Source organism: Hyperoodon ampullatus, assembly GCF_949752795.1.
Source record: "Hyperoodon ampullatus genome assembly, chromosome: 7".
Lineage (NCBI taxonomy): Eukaryota > Metazoa > Chordata > Mammalia > Artiodactyla > Ziphiidae > Hyperoodon > Hyperoodon ampullatus.
The window spans coordinates 37,365,704-37,378,484 of record NC_136920.1 but is presented as its reverse complement, the minus strand read 5'-3'; the positions used below and the strand labels follow the sequence as shown (position 1 = coordinate 37,378,484).

At 34.2% G+C, this 12,781-nt stretch overlaps 1 protein-coding gene across 1 annotated transcript in view; it reads left to right on the top strand.

The window, feature by feature from the left end:
* Positions 1-12,781, top strand: part of ANO5 (anoctamin 5) — a gene marked incomplete at both ends in the record, with an annotated part of 110,932 nt that overhangs the window by 97,014 nt on the left and 1,137 nt on the right. The window contains 4 exons of the mRNA XM_079707778.1: positions 4,155-4,285; positions 7,293-7,498; positions 9,370-9,548; positions 10,892-10,997. Coding sequence (XP_079563904.1) covers positions 4,155-4,285; positions 7,293-7,498; positions 9,370-9,548; positions 10,892-10,997 — 622 coding nt within the window. The remainder of the gene's footprint in view (positions 1-4,154; positions 4,286-7,292; positions 7,499-9,369; positions 9,549-10,891; positions 10,998-12,781) is intronic.

Sequence of the window (12,781 nt, the reverse complement as noted above, 5' to 3'; positions counted from 1 at the left end):
TACAGATCAGACACAATTGAAAAATGAATTAGTTAATTGGAAAATAGTACTGAGAAATTCCCACATTGTACGGTGCAACAGAGAGACAATGAGGTTAAAAATATTCAAGTGACAGGAGGCTATATAGTGGCTTCTACATTAATCTGCTAGTAGTTTCAGAAAAAGAAAATTCAGTAAATAGTGGAAGAAAAAATCCTTTGAATAGGTAATTGCTGAAAATTTTCCAGAAATGAAGAAAAACATGAGTTCCAGAAATGAAAATGAATCCTGAGTATGAAGCAAAATAAATAAAATTAAATTCACACCCAGATATGTTATGGTCAATCTACAGAACATCAGAGATAAATAATCTTAAAATCTTTCAGAAGAAAAAGGAATGCCATCTACATTCAATAGATTTCTCACTAATAACATTAGATGCAAAAGTATTTTCAAGATTCCTAGTGAAATAAAATGTTCACCTTAGATTTCTAGAAGCATTTTAACTATTACATAAAGTACAGGTGAAGTAAAGGCATTTTTAGACATGAAAAAACTAAGAGTTTACATTCATAGACCCTCATTAGAAGAACTACTGAAAAAAGAAATGAAAGTGTGTAATGCAAGAAGCATTGGTTAGTACAGCAATTGGTAGCTCAAAAAAAAATGTAGTACTTTGGTATAAATCTTTAAAATATATGAGATTTGTATGCTGAAAACTACAAGTCCTGTTGAAAAAAAATTACATCTATGCGAGTGGAGAGAAACGTGTTGATGGATTGGTAGACTCAACTTAGTAAAAATGCCAATTATCCCCCAAATTGATAAATAGATTTGTTATTCCAATCAAAATATCAGTAGGATTTTAGTAGATATAGACAAGTAGATGCTAAAATTTATATTGAAGGCAAATGAACTAGAATAGTCAAAACAAATTTGATAAAGAAGAATAAATTTGGAGGATTACACTATTCAATTTTACGACTTACTATAAAACCATTTAAATCAACATGGGATTGTTGAAGGGATAGACATATAGGCCAAATGGAACATAGATTGAAGAAATAAATCCACACAAATATGACCATTTTATTTTTGACAGAGGTGCAGAAATAATTCATTGAAGAAACAACAGTCTTTTCAATAGCTGGTGCTGGAACAACTCGACATCCATATGCAAAATAACAAAACTCCACGAGTTAATTCAAAAATTAACTCAAAATGGATCATAGAGGATAAAACCATTTTTTTTTTGAGAAAGCAAGGAAGTGATTACAAAATTCAAGATAAGGGTTACTATGTGGGGATCAAGGGGTTTGTAATTGGAATGGAACACATAGAAGCGCTTCTGCAATTCCTAGCAAAGTTCTCTTTCTTGAACTGGGTGGTCTCTTTTACTTTGTGATTCCACTTACATGCATGCCCATCTTTCTGATATTGTCTCAAAAATCTCAGGTGTTCTTTTCCCTTTTTAGCATTCCTTTTTTCTTTGTATTTTGGTTTTGATATAAGCAGAATATGTGTTCCTTTTAATTCACACTTTTGCTGCAGTATTTCATATTGTCTTATTTGTTAATTTTTGCCAATTTGGAGGGTGTAAATGATATCTCATTTTGGTCTTATTTTTCATTTCCCTGATTAAGAACATGAATGAGTCTCTTTTGACCATATGTGTTTTCTCTTCAATGAAGTGCTTATTTGTGTTGTTTAATCATTCTTCTACTTGTATGTTTATCTTTTTCTAATTGATTTGTAGAAATACTGTATAACTCTGGTTACTGTGTTTTTGTTTGTTTGCTTTTATGTGTTGCAAATATTTTATCCCAGCACAAGTTTTGTTTTTTTATTTCTTAATAGTACCTTTTTTTTTTTTTTTTGCGGTATGCATGCCTCTCACTGCTGTGGCCTCTCCCGTTGCAGAGCACACTCCGGACGCGCAGGCTCAGCGGCCATGGCCTACGGGCCCAGCCGCTCTGCGGCATGTGGGATCCTCCCGGACCAGGGCACGAACCCGTTTCCCCTCCATTGGCAGGCGGACTCTCAACCACTGCCCCACCAGGGAAGCCCCTTAATAGTATCTTTAATCACAGTTTCTCATCTTCAATACTATTGACATTTTGGACCAGATAATTGTTTGGTGTGAGGTGCTGTCCTTTGCGTTGTAAGATGTTTTGCAGCATCCTTGAACTCTACCCGCTATATGCCAGTAGCCCACCTTCTCCCCAGTTGTGACAGCCAAAAATGCCTCCAGATACTGCAAAGGTCCCCTTGTGGGCTAAATCACTTCCAGTTGGGAACCACTGCTGTAGATGGACAAAAGTAGATACTTTTAATATAGCAAAAATTTTATCAATCTTTTCTTTTATGGTTTAGCATTTTTAAAGTCTCGTTTAATACACCCTTTCCTACCTTAAGATCAAAAACCTATTCTCATATAATTACATATAATATTTTTAGCATTTTAACATTATTGTTGCCTTTCTCTTTTAAATTCTTAATATACATGGAAAAGATTTTTGTGTTTGATATGAAGGTCAAATTTAATTTCTTACACACACACACACACATATATATATACATATATATATATATATATATATATATATATATATATATATATAATATATATCATGTTACCATTTATTGAGAAGTCCCTCTTCCCCACTCTCCATGATCTGCAATACCATTTATGCCAAATGGAAAGTACAAGGCTATTACTAGGCCTCCATTCTATTCTAGGATTTGTCTATCCCTACACCAATACTACACTCTCTTAATACAGCTTTATAATAACTCTTCATATCTTGTGGGACAGGTTTTACCAACTTATTCCTCATCTATAGAATATCTTGGCTATCCTTTGTCTTTTGTCTTTCTGTGTAAATTTTAGAAACACCTTGTCAGATTTCACACGGGAAAGTATTTTGGTTTTTTGACTGAAATTACATTCCAGTTGTTTCAATAAAACAACTGACATTTTATTATGCCAGGTCTTTTTATTCATGAACATTTAGTTTGGACTTTAATGACTTCAAATGAATATTTAAATGTCGGCATACAGGTCTTATAAATCTTTGGTCAAATCCGTTTCTAAGTACTTTTCATTTTAATTGTTATTGTAAATGGTATCTTTCTAAAAATTATATTTTCTACCCTGTTTTGTGGGTATATAGGAATGCAATATATTGATAAACTCTATTATTATTTCTAATAATTTTTGTCTAACTTCATTTGGGTTTTCTATGCAGATAATCCATTGACATTACTGTTAGTAATTATAGATGTCTCCTCTATTTCCAATTCTTTTGCCTTTTTCTTTTTCATTTTATTGTGCTGGCTAAGATCTCCAATAAAGTCTTGAATGTGATCATACACACCCTTATTTTGTTCTTGATTGTAAAGGGAATGCTTCTAACTTTTTCCTATTAAGAGTGATGTTAACCCCAGGATTTTGGTAGATGCTTTTGGTCAGATTGAGGTAATTTTCTTCTTTTCCTACTTTTCAGTCATAAATAGGTTTTAGTAGGTGATTGAAATATATCAAATGCATTTTTCTTCATCAATCAACATGATTTTATATTTTTCTCCTTAAATTTGTTATTATGATCTCTTACATTGATTGTGTTTCTGATAAAAATAATCTTTTTGTTCCTTAAGTAATCCAATATTATCATGATATATTTTATATAGTATAGAATTTAGTTAGGTAATATTTTATTTAGGATTATTGCATTTATTTTCATGTGTTAGATAACCTCTTCATTCCCTAGTCATACATTTTCTATTGTAACCCACTTCTCATTTCCCCAAGTGGCCTTCTGAGTATCATGACAACATAAAGTTTAGTGAATTAAATAGATAAAAACCATCGTGTAGTGATCCTCTCCTCCACGTGCTCTTTAATAGAACTGTCTCTGAGTAAATACATTTCCCTGCAGAGAGTCAGGGTTGTCTTACTTTCTCAATCACCCAAGTAAAGATCTTTTGCCTCATCAAGTACTGTGAACAGAACACAAGGTTCTGACTTGGACTTTAGCTGTAGTCTTACCTCTACATGTTCTGTGATCTAAACTTACTTACCCTCCCTTACCGTCATTTTTTTGATCTAAGACTGATTCTCTGACCCCTTTCTTTTAAACCCTATTTCATGTATTTACTTTTATCACTTCCAACAGCTTGGCTCTGAATTGGTGGAGACGCCGAAAAGCTCGAACAAACTCTGAAAAGCTATACAGTCGATGGGAGCAGGACCATGACCTTGAAACTTTTGGTTCTCTTGGGCTATTCTATGAGTACTTGGAAACAGGTAATTTTCAACCACTGCCTTGAAACATGGAATAGGCTGAGTAAAATAAGTATTTTTCAGCTCTTAATATTTCTTCCTACCTTGCACATAGTGGGTGTTCAGTAAATCATTGGCTAGTGGATGAAAAGATAGATGGATGGGTATGGAAAAGATTGGTTCAATATTTCTATTTCCCACCAAATAGAATGCAGAATGAAATTAATTTCAAAACACCAATCTCAGAGATATTTTGCCTATCAATTTAATGTTAATACTGTTGAACCAAATAAAATAAGGATCACTATTTTTTGTAGAAACAATCAAAATATTTATTGACAGATGAATGGATAAAAAATGTGGTATACATATACATATAACGGATTTTTATTTTATTCAGCCTTAAAAAAACCAAATCCTGCTCTACGTGACAACATGGATGAACCTTGAGGACACTATGCTAAATCAAATAAGCCAGTCAACTGTGTGATTCCACTCCTACTCACATGAAGTACTTAAAATAGTCAAACACATAGAAGCAGAGATAGAATGGAGGTTGCCAGGGGCCGGGGGGGAGGGGGAAATGGAAACCCTCCCGCCCTTCAAATAACACTTAACAAGGGCAGATTTGTTTTAACCTAAAACAGGAGAAATGAGTGCCAGTTACAAACATTCATACAAATCTCCAATATCAATTCTTGAGAAAGATCTTAATTTAATACCATGTCCAACTAGATTATTTGGCTTAGGTTTTTGTTTTGTTTTGTTTTGTTTTGTGGCAGAGTCCTAACCACTGGACCACCAGGGAATTCCCCTTGGCTTAGTTTTATAAGGCAGAACACTGTCCCTCCTTCCATGTCCACAGGAGAAAGGGAATGTTGCCGTATATTTTCTGAGTCTCTTTTTGTTAACTATGAAGACTTGCATTTTGTAAGGCTAATCTCTGGAATTCTGTTATAAGTAAGGATCAGTTTTTAATACCTGTGTCAAATTCATTTAAGTAGCTTTCTCCTTTCATTTGCCTCAGTGACTGCTCATAGAAAGAATATGTTGAAGAACATTTACAGAGTCTGACATACATTTAGTGTATGTCCCTTGTTTCAAGCTGAAAAGAAGAAGGCAAAAAGCAGTTATGCAAGGGAAACCCAAATTGAACGCAAGAAATGCATAAAATATTCTAAGGATTGAAAAGAGAAGAGACCTTGAGATGAAATTTTAGGAGAGATAATAATGGGGACTGCTTGTGGAGTCTATCCAGGGTGTTTCCTCTCAAATGTCCTTCTCTGCTTCTTTGGTGGAATTAAAGAGGACTGTTTTCCCAACTTATTCTCATGGCCCATAAAAGTCATGGTAGAATAATGGAGATGACCTGAATTTGTTACCGATTCTCCACTGTAACACATACATATGATACCTGGATTAAAATAGGTACATCAGGACAAATAGGAAGAAGTCTCCAGTTATAAAATTAGGTAGTCCTTGCTTTATGGAGTGATAAGGCTGTAATTTTTAATTAATTGCTTATGTTTCAAGTGAATTTGTACATAAATGTTTCAGAGATTATAACTGAAATTAAAAGATGAAATCAGGGTTTCATAACAAGATTAACTACCATTTACTGAGACACCACTAAGAGTGAATTTATTCTGGATATTTTACATACATTATCTCTAATCTTGAAACATTCTACAGAAATAGTCATTTTGTCTTAGAGGGTACTGAAACTTGGATAGATTAAGTAATTTGCCATGGGCCACAGAGATTATAGGTAAAGATCTGGGATTTGAACCTAGAAATTCAAGCTGTTTCTACATAATACTTTGTCTTAACTTTCTATTTCTTGGTTCAGTAGATAAGTCAGGAAGTAGGCAGTTTGTTCCCTTGGTTTAGTAGATGACAAGACTGATTCTAATGAGAAATCTTATGAGAGGACTAGTGGAAGATCCTTTTTTTTTCTTTTTTCCTTCAATGGAAAGCCATTTTTTGTATCTCTTATTATTTTGTCTTCACTCTTGTGGGAGGCCCAGTTTGCCAGCTGCATGGATTCTTTCACCCCACTGATGGAAACAAAAGAAGAAAAAGAGAGAGAGAAGCCAGCTTACACAGGTGTTAAGCCTCAGTGAGGAAAGAGAATAAAACTTATTTAGAAAGATGTCTAGTTAGTACAGAGGATCAGGACCTTAACAAATACCTCATTCCAGGATATTTATATTTCCTTTGCCCACATATATTTCTGATGCTTTATATGATTCATTTCCGAACTTGATGTCAGATATCTTGTTTGTTCTACCTTTTCCTCTGTTAACATCTTCAAATCTTAAATAATGCATTCGTTCATAAGGCTTATAGTTGAGTGTTTTTGTATACCCCAAACATACAAATGAGTCAGTCATTATCCCTGATCTTAAAAAGTACATAGATTAGGGGCTTCCCTGGTGGCACAGTGGTTGAGAGTTCGCCTGCCGATGCAGGGGACATGGGTTCATGCCCCGGTCCAGGAGGATCCCACATGCTGCGGAGCGGCTGGGCCCGTGGGCCATGACCGCTGAGCCGGCACGTCCGGAGCCTATGCTCTGCAACAGGAGAGGCCACAACAGTGAGAGGCCCGCATACTGCAAAAAAAAAAAAAAAAAAAAAAGTACATAGATTAGCAAAATAGAAAACTTGATTACCCCACTGATGTGCCAATACCCATGTAAATGCTGGGGTAGCATAGACCTAAACATAGACCATAGTAAAAGACTGTGTTTTATGAATAATAATAATATCTTATCTAACAAGAATAAATGCTTTCTTCAGACAAGCAGGTCTCAAAAGAAACAGCAGGGTTGGAGCTGAGCTGTGCATGACCAGCTCAACAAATAAGTCACTGTGCTTCCTATAGGGAAGAGGACATGGACAGCTGGAAAGAGGCCTGGAGTGTTTTGCTGATGTAGATCCCTCCAAAATGAGGGAAGTAGCAGGAGTTAGAGTGTTCCCCGTTTTCCCCTCCACAATAATGAGTTTGTGAATTTTTCTTTTATCCCTGCAGTTATCCAGTTTGGATTTGTTACATTATTTGTGGCCTCTTTTCCTTTGGCTCCTCTTCTTGCTCTCTTGAATAATATAATAGAGATTCGAGTGGATGCCTGGAAGCTTACTACTCAGTACAGGAGACCTGTAGCGGCTAAGGCTCATAGCATAGGTGTTTGGCAAGATATTCTTTATGGAATGGCTGTCCTTTCTGTTGCAACTAATGTAAGTAGAGCTATTTCAGTGGAATAACTGTACTTATTTTCTTTTCTTGAGGATGGGGAGATGTGAATGATGTTTAACTCAATCTTTATTTACATTGATTTCATCATGGTCCATAAATGTAAAACATCCCTAAACTTTTACGTGCTAAACAACATAGTCAACTCTATGACATGCAAACACTTAGATATACAAGGAAAATTGTAAAAACATGCTTATTAAAATACCATGATATAGTTTCATAGCATGTGACAAAGTAGACAGAAAATAAGTAATGGTATAAAGGATTTAATAATAGAATCAAAGCTTGATTATACATAAAGTTGTGTACTACAAACAGAATACACAACATTTACCTGTCATTTTTATGGAGCACTTATTAAAAATGATAATAAAACTGAATTCCCGAAAGCAGAAATTTTACAATGGATATTCATCTACAATAATGGTATTAAAAAATGAAGTTAATAATAAGATAGCCAAAAAAGAAAATTTAACCACTTAACATTCACGCTTCCAAGGAAGCTTGTTGTACAAAGATGAAATAAAATTGAAGTTATAAGGAAAGCTTAATTAAAATGAAAACCTATCAAAATTTTCCTAGCTGATTTTAGGAATCAGCCAGAACCATATTTATAAAAATGATATACCAATAAATGCTTTTATTATTGAAAAAGAAGAAGGAAACCATGAGCTGAACATGTAACTTATGAAACTAAGAAAAAATGTAAAACTAATCAATAGAAAGTAGTAAGAAAGAATTAATGAAGATATAAACAGAAATAAATTAGAAAACAAACAAAAAGCAATATAATTGCTAAATAAGTCGAGTTGGTTCATTGAAAAGATAAACAAAACTGAAAATCTCAAACAAAAAAAGAATTACAGGGTACAAATGAGAAAATTATAAGAATGTTATGTATGCGTTTATTCTAATAATTTTTAAAATCTATTTGAAATTGTCACTTTTTTAGAAATAAAACTGCCAAAATATATTCAGTAAGTGATAATAAAACATGAAATGGACCAGTAACTATAGAAGCAATATTAAAAGATTTTAAAAATCTACCACTAAAAATGTAGATGGCAGAGCCAAATGGTTTTAAATTGACTTATCTTACCTAAAGGAAACATGACATTTATAGTATTCCAGAGCTTAGGAAAGGATGGGAAAATACCATTCCTGTGGCATCAAATACTGAAATTAATTGCACTGAACTGTGGGAAATATATCCGTACGGTCTTCTATTTCTTAATTCTCCATTCCCTACACACACACACACACACACACACACACACACACACGTCCAGGCCAGTAAATTTGGTTAAGAAATGTAAGAAATAGGGCTTCCCTGGTGGTGCAGTGGTTGAGAGTCCGCCTGCCGATGCAGGGGACACGGGTTCGTGCCCCGGCCTGGGAAGATCCCACATGCCGCAGAGCGGCTAGGCCCGTGAGCCATGGCCGCTGAGCCTGCGCGTCCGGAGCCTGTGCTCCTCAAGGGGAGAGGCCACAACAGTGAGAGGCCCGCTTACCGCAAAAAAAAAAAAAAAAAAAAAAAAAAAGAAAAGAAATGTAAGAAATAGCAAGCCATGATGGAAGGAAATAGACACAGGCATGGTGTTTTTGGAGACAGATACATTTAGGTTAAATTTTCAATGTAGCACTTTCTAGCTATGAAATCTTGGAATACTGATTATACACTGTAAATGAGCTATTTTATGTTCTAGGTCAAAGACTCATATATTAACTTGATTAATAATAGCATTTTAATCATTTTGCCTCCATAAGGCATATGGACCTGAAAGATATACAAATCAGACATTTGTAAAACTGCATTGTTAGCTCACGATCTCCCTCTTGTTTTGTCCTTTAGGCTTTTATTGTTGCATTTACATCGGACATGATTCCCCGTTTAGTTTACTACTATGCCTACTCAAAAAATGCCATTCAGCCTATGAGAGGGTATGTCAATAACAGCCTGTCAATATTCCTGATAGCCGATTTTCCAAACCACACTGTACCTTCGGAAAAACGAGACTTCACCACTTGCAGGTTTTCTCTTGTTTTCATTTTGCTTTTTAAATGTATTTCTTAAGTTCTCCATTTCCTTCATGGCTTACAAAAAAAAAATTACTTGGGGCAGTAAAAATCCTGGATAAAGTGCATGAATTCTAGAATTCACACATTGTATGGTTCTGATTTGAAAAAGTAGCGTGCCCCAAAGTAAGATAATATTATGGGTAAAGATAATGTCAATTTTGAATTGTTTCTTATTTTCTAAGTTTATTGGAAAAATTTTCTTCAACAAATACCTCCTTGGTCCCAAGTTATAATATCTATAATCATACAGCATGGTCATATTTTACATGCATTTAACCTGTTTGAATTTAACTATGTGTCCTCAAAAAGAGGCAGAGTAAGGAAGAGAGAAATAACAATATGATTAGTTCACCAGCCATCCCATTTGAAAGGTTTCTTCATGTAGGGAGTGTGAACTTGGATTTGTAAACCTGCTGCTTTCACACTCAGTGTCTCACATACTGTGAGAATATTTTTACTCTAGGATTTAAAGATTATATATATTTATTTATGTATGTGTGTGTGTGTGTGTATATATATAGTACATCAAGTCTTTTAAACTTAAACCTTAAACCAACTGCTTCATCTGGGATTCCAACAACAACAACAACAAAACAGCAAAATGTTGTAACACAGGTAGACAAAAGCATTGTTATATTCTATATTTATATAGAGAGGAATCATAACATGGGCAACTGTCATATTTCTTGATGTCATCACTTCCTACCTGAACTAAATCTTTGAACATTAATATCTAGACACTTGCAGAAAAAAATGAACTCACAAATCGAACACCAAGAAAACCCCAGAAGGATAATAAGGAAAACAAAAACAATGCAGTGTCATTTAAGCCGAGAAAATAGAGTTTCAAGAAAATAGGAATGGTCAACAATGTCAAGTTCTGTTCTTCACAGGTCAAATAAGATCTGGATTAAAATGTTCCTTCAGTTTAATGATAGGAGACAGTTGGTGTCAGTGGAGTGATGATAGAACTAAGTGTGTTAAGGAGTAGGAAGAGAGGGAATGGAATGGAAAGAGCAAATTTTGCTATAACTCTCTAGAGAAATTTGTCTCTGAAGGACAGGAGAGCAGTTTCACTTGTGTCTCCTGCTACATATATACTATACAAAAGTAACATGGCTATTCTTTTTATCTGTATAGGAAAGATAAGTGTTTCATAATAGCAATTATTTTCCTTTGACTTGACTTTTGTTGTCAACTGAAAGGGTCTCTTACAAGAAATAATACGAATTTATACTAGGTCTCTTTGTTTGAAGTTACAGCTTATATTTTGCATTTACTTCCATTTTTTTCAGGTACAGAGATTACAGAAATCCTCCTGACCACGAGGAGAAATATTTTCATAGTATGCAGTACTGGCACGTCCTTGCTGCTAAGATGACCTTCATCATAATTATGGAGGTGAGCCTTTATTAACTTTCATGCCAGTTAGTGTCTTTTCTCCCTTTAGGCATATATTTCTAAGCATATTTGTTCCGCAGAAAATTAGCATTATCTCAATAGACTATTTTGAAGGAAGTACTTGTTGTCATAAAAAGTAAGTTAGGAATATTTTAAGTACAGTGGATTGCCTATTACACACTTACTCTTGTTGCAGATACCAAGGTAACAGAAAAGAAAAAATAAGACCTCTTTCTTTGAGGTCAGTCAGAGGGCAGAGGACCCACTTATTTTACTGAATACCTATTATTAATAAATAGTGGTTCCAGAGGCTATAATAATAACTTTGTAAGTTCGGCTTTATTATTCACCCTTGACAAATTAATCCAACAGTCAGCAAAATTAGTTAGTTGGTTTAAAGATAATTGGCTAATATTAGAGCTGGGTTTCAATGCCAGATGTCTCACTGCCAAGCCTCTGCTCTGTCCACTATATTATGTTTCCTACCTTGTGTAATCTCTAGGGTAATTATGAATATAAGACATGCAATACAAAAGAACCAATACAGAGGGGGTATTTGACTAAGTTACAAATTGACTGCTACAAATCATAAAACATGAAGGCCAATAAGGGGGAGATAAATAAATGTTAGGCATTTTTTCACTCGACAGTAAAGGCCAATAATAGACTAGATAAGTCTAATGCAAGAAAACACAAATTCCTATCAGTTTTTAATTTGTTTTATTTTTATCAAGGTTATACATGTAAGTAATTTAAATCCTCACCCCTCTCAGTTCCTTATGAATTTATCACTTTCATTCCCACATTTTCCATCAGCGGTTTAGATCACCTTTCAGCCTGGTACATTACAAAAGGAATTCTTTGGAATTTTTGTTTCTGTTTATTTTTTTTAATCATCCCAGGCTCCGACTCACCATCATTCTGGGACTTCTCTTATACTGAATGCTATATTTTCTTCAATCTATTTTTCTCCCATTCTTGAATTACTAGCTTATGTTGATAAAGCACATCTTTCATTAATTTTCTGAGGAAAATAATTGACAATTTTTGAGAACTTGAATATTAAAATTTCTTCTTTTTCTGCATAGATAATTAATTGGTATAGAATTTGATTAAAAGTCATTTTACCTGAAAAATTTTGAACCAACTTTTTTTAGGTATTCCTGAAATTTTCCAAGACATTGCTCTATTTTCTGTCAGCTTCTAGTGTTGCTATGAAGTACAATACCATTCTAATTTCCCATTCTTTATGACTTTTTTATGAATCAATAAGCTTTGAGGATTCTCTCACTAGTCCTTCTTTTATGAAACTTCACAAGACAGTCATGTGATGTTGGACTATAAATATTAATTGTTCTGGACATTCACTAAGCCCCTTTGACCTGCAAATGTAATTACCCTTTAAGTTGAGAAAATTTGCTTGTACTATTTCTTTGATAATTTCCTTCTTTTCTCTGTTCTATCTTTCTGGGACTTCTGTTATTTAGATGTTACAACTGTTTTGAAATTCTATTATATTTATCATTTATTTTCTCTCCTATAAATAGTCAGATTAATATCTTTGTCTTTTTATTCTACTATTCTCTTGCTCTCATCATTATCTAGGTATCCTCTTAGTTCCTATTTGTGTGCTTCAGCCTTACCCTTTCATGTTAGAGACTTTCTTACGTATTTGGTTGTTCTTGGCAATCTGCTCATATTTAAGAGTGAAACAATGAAAGCCGATTATAAGCTTTGTGTGAATACAGGAAGAACGTCACTTGGGTGGGCTTCACTGTAGAGTG